This window comes from Microcebus murinus, chromosome 15, assembly GCF_040939455.1.
Source record: "Microcebus murinus isolate Inina chromosome 15, M.murinus_Inina_mat1.0, whole genome shotgun sequence".
Classification (NCBI taxonomy): Eukaryota; Metazoa; Chordata; class Mammalia; order Primates; family Cheirogaleidae; genus Microcebus; species Microcebus murinus.
In genome coordinates this window covers 29398343-29415164 of record NC_134118.1, presented here as the reverse complement: position 1 = coordinate 29415164, position 16822 = coordinate 29398343, and the positions used below count along the sequence as shown (strand labels likewise).

At 31.3% G+C, this 16822-nt stretch overlaps 1 protein-coding gene across 4 annotated transcripts in view; it reads right to left on the bottom strand.

The window, feature by feature from the left end:
- Positions 1–16822, bottom strand: part of FSTL5 (follistatin like 5) — a 696991-nt gene that overhangs the window by 227703 nt on the left and 452466 nt on the right. For all 4 annotated transcript variants that reach the window (XM_012735602.3, XM_012735603.3, XM_012735600.3 and 1 more), the window contains exon 7: positions 6923–7089. In XM_012735602.3, coding sequence (XP_012591056.1) covers positions 6923–7089 — 167 coding nt within the window. The remainder of the gene's footprint in view (positions 1–6922; positions 7090–16822) is intronic.

Genomic DNA, 16822 nt, shown 5'->3' with positions numbered 1-16822 from the left:
ACTGGAGTCAGGTATGCAAAGGACAAAATTTCTAGTGTCAACTATATTGGCAACCAGCAGAGATAACTAGGTAACGAGATAGTCAGATAACTAGAGGCACAAATTTGGTCTAATTCAATGTCTTAAGACCTATCCAATGAGAGAGATAAGTTAGGATATTGAAATTTACATCTTGACCTACCATTTCAATTTGAGATTAGATCTGCACAATTTTCTTTTCTCAAACTGTTCACAAAACTGGCTTTACACTTCCTTTTGAGACTGACTATATTCTTATCAAATTTGTCATATTTTTTTTCCATGCTGGCGGAAATAAACTCAGTTCCTACAAAAAACTGATCATAATAAAAAACGGTCGGACTGGATGTACAAAAAACAAAAAGCAGCATGTTTAAGGAAAAACATATAAAAGCAAAACAAAGAACTAAATTGAAGACAGATTCAGTTTACCATGGAAGAAAAATGGTGTGCAGAGTTGCAGAGATTTAAAATCAGATGAATAATCATATTTAATCAAGTCAGAAAAACAAAAAAGTATAAAGTAGAGCATTTTATATTCTCTTAAATGGTCTTGTATAAAGTATTAAAGAGTGCTTATTGCCACCAAATATCTATTTTCCTGTTTCTCCTTTGTAACAGAGCAGTGTGCCCAGCTAAATGATTATACTGACCAACCTCCCTGCTATGTTTATTTTAGTTATTTCATAGCAGTAAACTATAATGTAGATACTTGTAGAATTTCTAGGAAGACTCTTTATAAGAGCAAGGATAAGTGCTCTTTATCTTTCACCTGCTTTCACTACTGTGGATCTGGAATATATTTTCATGGATAATAGATTGATGGCTGGAACTCCAGCAGCCCTATTAAATCCTGAGAGGACCTTAAGGATGGAAGTCATGGTCTTGTAATACCATAGAAAAATCATAGATGACTGAGATCCAAATACTTTATGGAGCAGTAAGGCCAGCTGTTTAGAGTATGTTTTATGAAAGAATAAATCCCTATACATTGAAGCCACTTTTTTTCCCAGTATCTTCTACTCAGTGCTAAGCACAATTACTAATATAGTTTATATAGGTGTAGATAACAAAATATTAAGAGGAAGAATGAGAAAGAAGTAAAAGTAACATGATATTTTGACAGTCCAAACATTTAATCCCAGTGATATAAGCCACATTATCATTTATAGAACAGTGGTTAAATGTAATATTCAAACCAACTTAAATTTTATGTAGAGTGCCAGATTTAGCAACTAAACTATAAGAAAAATCCACTTTAAGTTGAATTTCAGATAAACAAGGATGATTTTTATAAAAGTATGTAATAAAATAAAAAATATTTATAGTATATCTGAAATTTAAATTTACCTAGGAATTCTGTATTTTATCTAGCAACCTTATCTGTTAAATTGTTGAAAGTCATAATAATAGAAATCAAATCAAATTTTTTTCAAAGAAATAATATTTTCATGAGTGCTTTAGTTTTGGTATAAACACAATCAATAATGTCTTATTGAATCAAGCTACTGATAATGATTAAAGAAATAACGTATATTTGGTTTAGCTTTGGATATACGATTAATTTTATGACAACCTCTATATTAAAGATGAAGAAACTGAAGTTTAAATCTCTTTAATAAATTCACTATAGCCACAAAGCCAAGAAGTGGCAAAACCAGGATTGAAATCTACTTTGGTATGATGTAATTTGATTCCAATGTTGAATTTTAGACTAGATTATAATATAACTTAATGAATGGTGAATAATTATAGATATTATATATAAAATACAGACAATAATGTTTAGGATCTGCAGACCAAATTTCTCTCAAGTGAAACAAACAAAACAAAACAAAAACTTCTGCTGTCTAGCTGCCTACCAACAATTCTCTTGGTAAAGTCAACACAACCAAAACAGTGCCTCATTTCAACTTCCCTTTTTCCTTTACTCCTGACTGCCTATCCTGCTTACCTCTTCTATATTCTTTCCCTACATTTCTGTTGAAACTATATCTTTATCCCTACACTTGCCTCTCCTTTCTTAATTCAGCTTCCCTGACAAAAGCAGCTTGCAAACCAGGAACAGATCAAAATCAGCCAATTAGCTTTTTCAGGAATTTGGGTAGAAAGACAAGTGAGCGGACACATACAGAAAAATTCATTCAGCTGAGTGAATATAATGGCATATTTTTATAGAAAGGATTAATAAAAGATTGCTAATTAAGAGGTAAGATAGCATGATTCCTAAGGCTGCCTTGAACTGAAAAAAAATCTTCCATTTCCAGTGGCCATTATAACTGGATAAAATTTAGTTTTGGTGTTTCCTGTGAATTCCAATCTCCCTTAGTACCACATGTACCCTAATGGTAAATTCCTATTGCTTTAGGTACATTAAGGGCATCTGTGGTCCTTGAATCATAGATAAAGAAAAAGAGAAGAAAGAAGAGAGAAGCAGAAGGAGAAAGAGAAAGAAGAGAAAATACAGATATTTCATTCAAAACTTACAATATGCCTTATAATAATGTTAACAGCTTAAAAATGTTTAATCTCATTAATTCTCACCAAAAATGAGTTAATTCTATTGTTATCTTCATTTTACGGCTAAGGGAGCTGGGGCAGAGAGAGTTTAAATAACTTGCTTGAGGTCATATCGTTCCTAAGTGACTGAAGATTAATTGGAATCCAGACAGTCTGAATCCACAGCTCATGTTGCAAACCACTGTCATCCTGGCTTCTGTAGTACAGTGGTGTGCTTTTTATTCATTTGATGCAAAACAGAAGACAGGCAAAATGAGAGGTTTCAAACATCAGTTGAATATCAATCAGTCTAACATATAATAGCAGAGTATAGCGGATCTATTTGTAATATAGAACGGCCAGAATTATTTGGGATACATTTTCCAAAAGGTAGAAGAAATCTACAGAACATCTCGTTCTCACACAATGGTTAAATACTTGACCTAGAGTCAATCAGGCCACGTAAAAATCTCAGCACTTAATACCACTTATTAATTGAGTGACCTTCAGTAAATAATAACCAAGTATCTCCCTCATAAATTTCCGCCAATGTAAATGGGCATCAGAGTCCCTGCTTTGTGGAGCTGGTTTTAGAGCTAATGAGATAATGAGGTAATGAGATAATGAGAAGTAATGTGAACCCATCCTATTAAAAAAATAAAATTATATATGCAATGCATGAAATGGGGGAAAAAGTATAGTCACAGGGTTTTTTCTGCACTTAAGAATGCAATAAAAATATTTTTATCAAATATAGCATATATAAAAATGAGAGAATATAAAAATATAAGATAGTTATGCTCTTTAAAAGCATCTATATATAGTATTTTAATTTTTTTGCAATGAGAATGTATTTATATATTCTAGGTAAATATACACTGAATCCTATATAATATATATATATAAGATGAAAAAGGAATTTGCTAATTATCATTGCTTCCTTTTGACATTAAAGGCACTTAGAAGTTTAACTTTACATAATTTAATGGGAATTGAAACCATTTTGTAAAAATAGATAATATATTAATAGAATATAAAAAGTGACTGACTTCTGAACTTTCTGAACATCTTTTTTACTTGTAAACAATGTGAGAATGTATTTTACTACAGGAAGATCATCTCGATCTTTCAACACATTAGAAATCCACATCTAACAATGAAAAATTCATTTTATGCGAATATAATTATATGTTTCTTAAGATAATTAAACCTCAAAAATTAATTAGACAACATTCTTAGTGACCAGAATCAGAAGCCATTCTAGCTAGTTTTAAGTAGGAGATGAATTTAGTAAAGTATATTAGGAAGCTCACAGAATATTCAAAAGAGCAGAGTGCCTGTCTTTGGGTCTAAAAAGCCAGGAAAGATGCCCAAGCTACATACTCAGACTCCATTGAAGACACCGTTGCAGCTGAACACTCAACAACCCCAGAGCTCTTGTCACTATTGTCCTTGAAAGCGGGACTTTCTGTCACAGCACTCATCACCAGGAAGAATGGACCAGGAAAATAAATTCTGTAAAACACCTGCATTTTCTTGTTCTTGTTTATGAAATAGAGTCTTGTTCATTGGTTGTTAGAGCCTTATTCTCCTTAACTACGAGGAAGGTTAATCAAGTCAGCTTTTTGGTTTCCAACTTAAGGAAGCAAAAATCACAGAGTAAGAATTGCCTAAACATTGAGAACATTGAAAGAGTGTTCAAAGGTGTTGGATAATCAGAAAACACATCAAATATCCACTAGCAACAGTGCTGACTATACATACATAAACACACACACACATAAAACATACATAGTTTATTGGCATAGTAAAGTACTCATAATAGCAGACTTTGAGTATAAATAAATATAAAATGAAACACAGTAAGTGATATTTTGTAACTCTTTTCACATTATAGTTATATTAGTAAATTCATGTAAAATGTATTTTGATAATTTGACTATTGATGTCATAGTACTTAAACACATCAGGAGTATACTGGAAAATTAAATAAATATTCCCCTTTCAAAGATATCTTTGACAGTTCTCTGCTGCTTACATTTTGAAAGGCTAATAGTTCTATGTACACTATAGATTATGAATATTTGTTCAGCTTAACTAAATATGGCTCAAAATGAAACTGAAACTTTCTAAATATTGGAAATATTTTTATTTATATGCTCTATGAAGTCTATCCAAAATAAATTTATCCAATAAAAATCAATTTACTTATGCCACAACTTGTCTAATGGTTATGCATATTTTAGAGACCTAACTTATCTAATAATTACTTTTCTAGAAACTTTGAGTTTCTGGAACAGGGCCAAGATACAAAATAAGCAAAGTAACTGACAGAATCTGTGCACAAGAATGTATCCACTTTTGCAAGTTGTCCATAAAAGATCACCCACAGCATATTCTTGAAACAATTTAAATGAGCTTATTTTGAGGTTTTCAGATGATAGCACCCTAGAATATATGGGTTTATTGAAAATAATACTGGAAAGCTTAATAAAAAGAATGGTGATTCAAAATAAAATACAAAGTGTAGACATAATAGCCCATAAAACAAATCCATGATGATTTTGTCTGGAGCCTTGTTTCTCAAAGAATCTTGAATTCTTCTGAGCTTATACATTGAACGCTCAATGTTCTGGATATTTTAGAAAATTAAACATCATTCTGCATATATACTTGAGGAAAATTCCATATATAAGCAAGTTTAGAAAAACTCCATTAAAATCAAACATAATAAAAATTGAAGAAGATTCCTGTTTTTGGTATATTCTAGGTAGGACCTTAAACAAAAACATTAGGAAAATGTAACAAGTAGGAATTGGGCTCCTATTATGGGCTTGTATTTGAGGGGTTCTTTATGAAGCAGCAAAGTATGAGTGAAAAGGTGATAGCTTTCTTGAGTAATGATAAAAACTATGCAAGAATATGAAACCCCAAAATCACCATGGCAAAGGATTGCCCCACCTGATTTCCACAAATAACTTTGTAAGCACAAGATTTTTACTTCTCTTCATCTTCTAGGATAATGTTCACTTTTTGGTGCTCATTTTAAACATATATCATGGAAGGAACAGATGAAAGCCTTGGGGTTTGTTTCTATTTCTTTTCCCCTTTGAAGGTGTATCCTATATAATGGAGTTTAAATTCTGAATCCCTAGTGATAAACCTGAGTAGAGAAACATGTCCCTTTGTTCAAGAAAAGTAAAACATGTTTTCATTTGGATTAATATCTCTTGTTTCTAATACATTATGAAGTATTTAAAGTAAAAACTGCCTTTATCCTTTTTTTTAACTTTTCACAAGCTGTAGACTATTTCTTAATCTTAACAACATTATACAGAGGTTGTTAGTAATTATAGAAATTATGACAGTCAGACCTTTGGCATATAAACGTGATTTCTGAAAATAATGAACCAAGAGTTGTAGAGTACAAAGGAGTTTTTACTGCCCTCTCCATGTATTGAGAAACTACCCAGGTCCCTCTTGGCCCAGTGAACACTCGACCCCTGATTGGCCAATCAGAGTATTATATTCTTAAATGAAGTAAGTATTTCAGTGAAAGCCATGCAATGCCAGTCACATAAATTTCTAGAATGTATGCCATAGATACCAGAACACAGTCAGTATCTACATCATGTATTATTGTAAAAAAGCATTTTCTTATGCAAAATTAATACATGCACATATTAGAAATGCAAACAGTACAAGAGGATATCTCTTGGAGGCAAGTCTACATTCCATCCTGGACCGTATGCTGGGAACTTATTCCTATCACAAACACTGTGAATCATTTCATAGATATGGCTCTAGAAATTTTTTATAAGTAAACAATCTATATTTTTAGATGGATGGAAGCATTGTGTAAGCTTTTAATACAAACATATATAAATATTATATTTTCATATCAGCCCATATAAATCACCAGTTTGTAATAACTATATAGAATTTCATTACATACATGCGCACACACACACACTCACACACACTCACATGTTACCTATTGATGGTATTCTAACTTTTTACTTTTGCAAAAGTGTGAAGGTGAATGATTTTGTACATACATATTTGAATTCACTTATCAGTACTCTTACAGGAATAATTCTTAGTTGTGGATTTATAAGATAAATATTTACATTTTAAAACTCAACAGGCATTCCCGGTAAAGATTTTGCACCGATTTATTTCCTTGCCAACACATTACCACATAACATGTTTACCATACCAATACAAATGATTTGGGTAATTCCAAATGATCTACAGTATACCTCTCAGTCAGTAGAATGGGTATAACAATGTTTCAATAATCATCCTTTATGCTACATCCAATATCATTAAGCTCTCCAGACTTCACAAAGTCTAGAGTGCATCACATGAACATACACTTTATAAAGCAACTCTGTGTACTCACATTGATGTCTTCTAAGTCTAAATTATTTAGAACAATATTGTTCCTCTTCCAGATGATAGGCGGCCTCAGGGCTCCCTGAATGGCACAGCTCAGAACAGCACTTTGTCCCACAGTGGCTGCAGTGATGCTGAGTTTCTGATCGTCAGGCAGGCTCAACTGGATCACCTCTGTAATGATAAAGTGTCAACAATGCTGATGCGAGTGTAGTTTTGTAAGGTTAATTAGTATAAAGTTTTTGAATGCCAGTAATTAAGGCTTTTAATTTGAATGAAAGGCAAAAAAGCTTCTGATGAAATGAAGAAAGAGTAAATTGTTTCCAATAAAAGGTCAGAATGACATTTCAATTTAATTGATTGACAAGCATCCTCATGAGGCAAAGAACTATTAAACATGAAATGAATATCAGAAGTGAAGTTATACCAAGCCTGGCAGATTGCACCCAAAAGAGAAATAAATTATTTAACTGCCAAATCGACATGTAGCGTGTCATCGGTATTGAAATAAAAATGATGTTGTTTATTCACTGATAGATTTATACTGTAGGTGAGGTGAGATCACTGCTAGCTGGCTTCAGAGAACACTAGCATAGCTGAATGGGTAAAAGGCATCATTATGCTGGGTAACATAAATTGACTCTATAGGAATAGATTTGTTTGAGAAGTTGAAGGAGAACAAAATCTCAACTTCACCAATCAAACAGCAATTAAGTGAAATTCCATCAACTGCCTTTAGCAGATAATATTGGTACAAAGCAATCACTTCCTGATCCTTAAATCTGAAAGTTAAATATCATATTTTAAGTAACCAGTGTATACATTTCTGTCAATAATTTCTATTTACTGCTGAAAATGAAAACGCTATTTGAAATCTGGGTGTGGCTTTCCTTATCCATTTTCAGTCAATCTTTACCAACTATGAGAATTAAGAACTATGTCATTGTCAATTATCATAAGAGATGACTGGGGTAATGTCTACCAATTCTGCATCCATATATTAATAATTGTCCTTTTGTTTCCAGCTGACATTCACAGACACTAATTTTTCTACACTATGATTGAGTCTTGTTTTGAGTTTACTCACTGTTAGCCAGGTTAGAAAAACCAAAAATGACTATTCTCATTTAAATGTCAATGTGAAGGAGGAAAATAATTGTCCTTTGTTCCTTTGTTGTGGTTGGTATTATTTCTCAAGAGGGGTTGAGAGGAAGGAGTAGTATCTTTAATTTGCATTAAACATGGTGATGTGCAGTCTCGGCAGTCTACTTCAGAGACCCCCCTCCCTACCTGTCAGAATTATACCTTCTTAATTTCTCTTTCTTAATCCTGTCTTCCCTGTGAGGAGGAAGAGAGATGCTAATCAAGTGAATTTTATAGAATATGACTACTCAATGAAGAGTTAGTTGATTTTGCGTCCCATCACAAATTGCAGTGCCAAAAATGGTCCATACTTTTGCATCAGAGGCCTGGGCTGGATATATAATCCACACCCCCACCCCAACATGTTAGGTTTTAATGATCAGTGATGTGCGGTGTTATCACTACTGGCTGATACCTCATTATCTGATGAAAATGAACAGAAATATACTGACATTTATATTCTGTTATACAGTATATAATTTCTAAGACTAAGAGTCAGAGTTATTTGGGTAAATATTGCTTTGTTTTGTCAAAGAAGGGTATAGGGAAGCTCTTGAAATTGAAAAACTCTACTAGAGAGAGGCTCAGTCCAAACATTATTTTGGTAGGTACGTTGCCAGAAATAAAGATAGGTAGCCAGACAGAAGTGGTTAATGAACATTTTATTCAGTCCTTTGTATGGAGAGTTGAATCTTCCCTGGATGACATATTCCTATTTTAGTTTAATGCTTCCTGAGTAATAAAAACATAGAGAATATTTTCAGTCTGCTTTTCTTTAATATATATTTTTTCACGTGTGTATATATATATATATACATATGTATATATGTATATATACACACAGACAGATATATACACATATATACACATAAATATATAAAACTAAAAGAAAATATATTTGACCAGTTGGAAAAGTTGAAATTTGCAGACAGTGTTCCTTTATGTCTTTGTTTAGCATTATAAACTTATCGAAAGAGAGAACGTTACAAAGGTAATAGCATCATGGAGAGTATCATGTAATAATTATTAATAATTTTACATTTGCATTCCTAAATTCCGGCTTCTTATTCCTCATTAAATGATGTAAGAAATAATGGGACATCTGGTTCTAAAAACAGCATGTTAATATTGGCTATTTTGACATTTAGAAACACAATTGCTACTAAGTCACCCCGGAATCTCTTTGCTATCCTGCTGCATCTGGTGTTAGGTCCTGGACCATTTGAATTAGCTGTGCTTTTCATAGTTATATATTACAATACTAATTATATAAAATAATCATCTTTGTGTAAACTCTGAGATTTGGCATAACATTATGTGGGACATCTTTCTAATGTTTTTTGAGAAGATGCATAATTAAAATAAAGAATTCATATTAAATTGGAATATTAATGTGCACAGAAAACAGTCCTTTAAAAAAATTTAAATGCTACACTTTATTTTAAATCTATCTTGGTAATATGAATTATTAAATAATTATCTGTATTTTGAAAACTGTATAGAATTTTTTCTGCATATTTTAATGCTTAATGTTTCACCTCTTCCCTGCTCTATTACATATACCAACCCAATTATGTTTACTGGTTACTTCTCAAAATCAATAGCCCTTCCCTCAAAAATAAATTTAGTAAAATAAATAAATAAATTTAGCACCAAGATTTCTTTTTGCTACACAAATAACATGCCCATATTTACTTGTCTTTGTGATAGTTATTAACAGGCAAAAATTTAATCTCACAAAATTACAAATGTTAACATTTTATTCTTAAATTTCATTAAGAATGCATTAGTGATGAGATGCTTATTAAAAATGTCATATTTACAAGTTTTGTTGATACATGATCATTATATCTAGAAATGTGTTAACAACCTGAAACAATAACTATGAATCAAGCTGTAATTTAATTTAAAACTGATTTAAGGTATATCATTACAGGTTGTTTGTCTCAGAGTGTGTTTATATTTTAATGATTTTAGTTGTTAGTTTAGAAATGAGTTTCAAATAAAATATTGAAAACGTAATCCTTTATCAACTATGGTTAATCTATGTTTTCTGGGATATACATTGGTGATGGCGTATTTCATTTTGTAGCATTTTATCCACAAACAGCTTATTGCTTGTTATGTACAGATAACTGCTTTGCAGCAAATAGCACCGATCATGTTAGTGCCATTCTACATCCCTTCTGCTGTAATGATAGTGCATTTTAATGATATTTGCTTAATATTTTTTTTAAGTCAAATCACATATAACACATGATACACACTGAAGAGTCATCTGGTGCCCTGACAGAAGGTATTAATAAAAACATATAGGCTAGGTATAAAAAAATGGTACTAACTGTATTGAAACACTTAAGTACTTCTATCTTCTACAAAGGTTGCCTCCTATTGGAGGCCCTCTCAGGTATTCAAGGAATGAAGTCAGAGCTTAAGTGGTGTTTTCTCTGATCGTATGTTATGAAGACAATGCCATTTCTAGCTGTTGATTACTTAGGAAAGCTAAGAGTCAAGCGGAATTGTTTCTCACCGTGAATCCTTTTCTATGCTTTCTCATTTTGAAAATTTGGCTTAGAGAACTATCAAGAGCTTGCTTTCAACAGAATGAAACATTGGAATTTTTCTTCTAAAAGAATTTGAAGCCAAAGAGATTAGTATAAGTTAGTGCAACTTAAGCAATGCCTGGTAGGTATTTATGAAGTGTTTATTCCAATAGCAACTAGGTGCTAGAAATAGTAATACAAACTTGAGTAAAAATATTACGTCATTTTAAACACATACAGGAAGACAATGAAATATTATAAATATTTGTGAGCCACAGAAGATGATTTTATAGTAACGTTGAAAATTTCTTTTAAAATAGGGGAAAAACAGGGCTGATCACAACCAGGACTCTGTTTTCCTTGATACCTGCACAGTTTCAAGTTCCTAATTACAGACTTATGTTGAACATTTCATTTAATTTATTTAAATTCTAGTCTAATAATTTAGTCTAACATTAGTCTAATTTTCTTGATCATGCTTATAATTAGTCTAGAGTATTAGACTAGCATTTAAAGAATGTATTATTATCTGCTTTTAATTAGCAATTTCTTTTACTGGAATAGAAAAAGATAAACTACATGTTATTTGGAAATGTTACTGATAGAATTTCTTCTAGGCTTCATTCCTATAATAGGAATTATAAGCATGATCAAGAAAATTAGACTAATAAGGCCTAGAAGAAATTCTAGCAGTAACATTTCCAAATAACATGTAGTTTACCTTTTTCTATTCCAGTAAAAGAAATTGCCAATTAAAAGCAGATAATAATACACTATCAGACCAGAAATAGATCACACACACAAAATAACACCTAGGAAGCCTAAATGGAATAAATTAATTATATTCCTAATGAGAGAGCTGCATTTGCTCAATAACAACTTCTTTAACTACCTGTGAAATTCTGATAGTATTCTTTGTCAAGAAACAGGTGATTTCAAAATGAATGTTAATGCTTGGCTAATTTAGACAAGCCAAATACACACCAATTTATTATAATGAAATACCTAATGCTTATCTATAAAATATTATATTCTTTTATTACAAGTAGCATTATAAAAGCAAACAAAACAAATTTGAAAAGATCTAGAAACTTCTCTCCTTTTGTAACTGGACTAGTTAATTTGGACTAAATCTCACAGAAAAAGTGAAACAACCACAGCAAAGCAACAAATAAACAACTCTGAATTAAATACAAATAATATGGTCTTTAAAACATCAAAGAGATAACAAGATAGCAAGGAATTGCCTGGCCTATGTTCTAACAAGAATTTTTCTTTTTTGAGACAGGGTCTCACTTGTGTCACTCTGTCACCAAGGCTAGAGTGCAATGGCTTCATCATAGCTCCCTGCAACCTCAAACCCCTGGACTCAAGTGATCCTCCCACCTCAGCCTCCCAAGTTGCTGTGAATACAGGCATGCACCACCACACCCGGATAATTTTTCTATTTCTTTTCTGTAGAGATGGTGTCTCCCTCTTCCTCAGACTAGTCTCTAACTCTCAGCCTCAAGGGATCTTCCTGCCTCGGCCTCCCAAAATGCTAGGATTATAGACCCGAGCCACCACGCCTGGTCTCTGACGAGATTTTTAACTCAGAGAAGAAATTGTATTTGAAATCACACATTCCTTTGAGAACTTTTCTGTCTTTGGGAGATGTCCGAGGGGCCTACATGCTTTTATGGCTCACTGTCCAGGTGTTTGAAAGGGGTATGTTGGAGTACCTCCTGCTTTGTGCTAAGACTTTAAGGTACCGCACTCTACAAATGAATGTCTGGATTACAGTCCACCCTTGCATAGATGTCTCTTAAAAAATAAAACCTTTTTCTCCGAAGTAATTTAGTATCATTATAATTATCGAATCCTTGTTAGAAATAATTCTGTATTTACACTACCCAGCAAACTGTCAACTATAACATGGCATGCTAACACAGGTGACAGCATTGTGTGAAGGAGCAGAAACAACACAGGAAAGTAACAAATCTAAAAGGATTATAAAAGTTATTATGTTTATGAAAATAAAATCCTAAATTAGAAATGACAAAGAACTTAAAACTATAAAAAACACATTATAATTCTGCAAAAAAGCAAACTCGAAATTATCAAAGTAAAAAATGTAAGAACTGAAATTAATAATTAAATTTACATACTTGAGATCAGATTAGACACAGTGGAAAAAGAGAATTAATAAACTGGGAAGAGAGCAGGAGAAACTTTATAGAATAAAAAGAGAAAGACAGATATTTGAAGAGCAAATAAGATTAATGAATATAATTTTATGTCGAATCACAGAAAAAGAAAACAGAGAAAATGGGGCAGAAGCAATATTTGAAGAAATAGCAGCTGAAGGTTTCCCATAAATATAAAAGACATTAATCAATAGATTGAAGAAGCTCATCAGATTTTAAGCAGAGCAAATAAATAACTAAACTAATCCACACCTAGATACATAGTGAAATTAAAGAAAATCAAAGACAAAGAGAAATCTTAAAATTATACAAATTAAAAAATACGGATTGCCTATACAATAAGATTTCATCAGCAAAAATAAAATAAGAAGATATTAGAATGATATAGTAGAAGTGCTGAAATAAAAGAAAACCAATCTCAGAATTTTATAGGCATGCATAAAAATTAAACAAAATAAATGTACTTATAGGGAAAAAAAAGAAAGTACATCTCCAGTAAACTTGCCTTTAAGTAAATTCTGAACAATGTTCTTTAAGCAGGAGGAGAACGACTCTAGTTGAAAACTCAAAGAATGTAAAAAGAAATAGACAGCAAAGAAAGTGTTTAAATGTGAATGTTAACGTTTAAAATTAGGTTTGATGGTTCAAAGCTAATAAATGCCGATAACATAAGACAATATTTCCATAATATTGAGGTAAAGAAAGATTTCCTTAACAAGACACAAAAGTACTCACCACAAAGATTATGATTTATAAGTTTGACTACATTTATCATTTAAAATATCTATTTCTTAAAGATATTATTGAAACTAGAAAATGGAAGTTACCAAGCAGGAAGAGATACTTGTCACCCCCTCAACCTTGCAAAAAAAACAAAAACAAAAACAAAAAAACAAAAACCAAAAAAAACAGAGAGTTCATATCTAGAGTAAATAAAGATCTCTTACAGATCAATAAGAATGCCTTGACACAACTCAATAGAATAATTAACAAAAGGCTTGATTGGATGCTTTATGAATTAGTTAATCTCTATGGCTAACAAAAATCTGAAAACATGCTCAACCATCTATGCCAGTTAGGGGGATGAAAATTTAAATGAATACCCTTCAGACTGGCATAAATTAAAAAGTCTAATAAGAAAAAGTGTTGGGAAAAATATGAAGCGACATAAATTTTTATATATCTTAAATAAGAGCATAAATTCATGTGTACATTTTTCCCATTAGTAAATGAAACCTAGACTAGACAAACTTCCAGCCCAGGTTGCCAAGGACCAAGTTAGCCATATTCCTTGCAGAGGCCTAGAGTTAGGACAGAGATGGGGCAGAGTGTTGAGTGGTTATAAAGGGATAATAGAAGTAGCAATGCATAAATTTTCAAGATACCTTTAATACACTAGACAGAGAAGAAAAAGGAAATGTCTAAATGGAGAGAGAAGAGTCTCATAAGAAATGGGATAAAAGAATCCTGAGTTTATTCTGAAAAGAAGGAGCTAGTAGAGAGGACAATTCTGAAGATGCAATTGAGAAAACAATTATATCTGCCAAAAGTTTTTAAAATAATAAGGAGGACTTATAATGACAATTATAAATAAAAGTAGTTAGTATCTAAAAGGTAGTTTCTTCCAATGCCATTAGAACTGGAAAGTTATAAAAATATATGAATAAAAGATTTTCCAATACAAGCTATTTATAAAACAATGAAGAAAAGATTCTTGTGCAAAATTGGAATTTTGCTTTTTATTCTGCTTATATTTTCTTTATTCTGCAATAAGGAAAATACAATCCTATAGACAGGATTGTGTTTTGATATCACTTCAAATAGTTTTACATATTAACAATAGCAAGTCTCATTTTCTTTTTTTTATTCATGATTTTGATATTCCTTTAGTGATCTTATAAATATAATAACATTTCATTCAACCTCTTTGTTCAATTTCATTTAATTTATTTATTTCAAATTAATTATATACAGTTGAATTTTAAGCTAAAATAAGTAAAGGATCAATCCATTTATTCAATGATATGTATAACAATAACTTGGAAAATAATTCTTTTTTATGCAGAATGTTTTCATTTGAAATCTGATCTAACAAAAACTATATCTAACAGGAAGAACTAGTTGACCACTCAAAGTAGTACAATTACTCTTAACTTTATTATTTGGAAAAGTTCAAGGATGTAGACAACTGAATTATTTTAACATTATAAGCGAAATAATACGATATTGACATTGCAAGGTATATTATATTAAGCTTAAAATTTCTTTACAAATGAGTTGCTCCTTGAAAGACATAGGAAAAAGGAAAGAATTGTGAGCATATCTGAGCACATACTATTTATCAGGCATTGTTCAAAGTATTTCATTTTTCATAACTAGCTTATAAGGTAGATGCCAATATTAATTTTTATTTTTTTTATATCTGGATGCTATCATGTGAGGAAGAGAGAATTCAAGCCTCATTAGCCATCTTGTAATCACAATAATAACATTCTGTAACACACTAAAGATGGCAAATGCAAAGACAGAAGGACTTCATATATTTGATCACAATGAGTGAGAAGAAAACAATTGTCTTAAAAAGATACATGCATTGGATGCATATTAGAAATGAGGAAAGATATAAAACCAATTATCTAAGCTTTCACTTTAGGAAAATTTTTTAAAAAAGCAAATTAAATCCAAATTAAGCAAAGGAAAAGAAATAATGAAAATTAGAACAGAAATAAATGAAAATTTAAAATAATAAACCAATAAGGAAATTCAATGAAAACAAAAATTGTTTAATTGAAAAAGTAAAATTAATAAGCATCAAATCAGGCTAACTTAGTAAAAAAGAAATGGGACACAAGTTATTAACATCAGAAGTGAAAGACAGAAGCACTACAGATCCCATAGATATTAAAAGGATAATAATGGTACATGAACAATTTTATGCCTAAAAATTTAATAACCTCAGTGAAGAGAAACAGAGGCCAATACCCTAATACCAAAATCAGACAGCATGATTGAAGAAAAGAAAACTGTAGACCAGTAGCTCTCACAAACATAAATGCTAAAGTCATCAACAAAGTATTAGCAAATCCAATCTAATATCATATAAAAAGAATTATACACCATGACAAAGTAGAATTTATCCCAGGTATGCAAGACAGATTCAACTTTCAAAACTCAATTAAGGTAATTCATCGCATCAACAAGCTAAAGAAGAATCATATGATGTTATTATTACATGTAGAAAAAGCATTTGGCAAATTCTAACATTCAATAATGATAAGAACTCTCAGTAATCTGGCAATAAAGAGGAATTTCCTTGATAAAGAAACATTTTCCAGTTCATTAAAGAATATCTACAAAAAGCCTACAACTAGCATCATAGTTAATGGTGAGAAACTTGAAGTTTTCTCACTAAGATCAGGGACAATGTAAGATGTCCCTGTCATCACTGCTTTTCAACATCATGACAGAGTGCTACCTCATACAATAAAAGAAAAGAAAAGGTTTACAAATTAAGAAGGAAAAATAAAACTGTCATTGTTCACAGATGACATGATTTTCTATGCAGAAATTCAAAAGAATAAGAAATCAAATTCCTGGAACTTGTAAACAATTATAGCAGGGTTCTAGGATATAATGTTAATATACAAAATTAACCACTGTCCTATATAACAGAAATGAACAGGAGGAATTTGAAATTAAAACAATATCATTTACATTAGCACCCCCGAAAGTGAAATACTTAAGTATAAATGCAACAAATCATGTATGAAATCTAGATGTGGAAAATTACAAAACTCTGATGAGTTAAATTAAAGAAGAACTAAAAAGAGTGGAGAGATATTCCATGTTCATAAATGGGACAACTCCTAATATTATCAAGATGCCAATTTTCTCAGCTTTATCTATGGATTCAATAGAATCTCACTTAAAATCCCAACAAGTTATTTCATAGATATCAACAAGCTGATTTTGAGGTTTATACAGAGAGGCAAAAGATCAAGATTAACCAAAAAATATTGATGGAATAGAACAAAG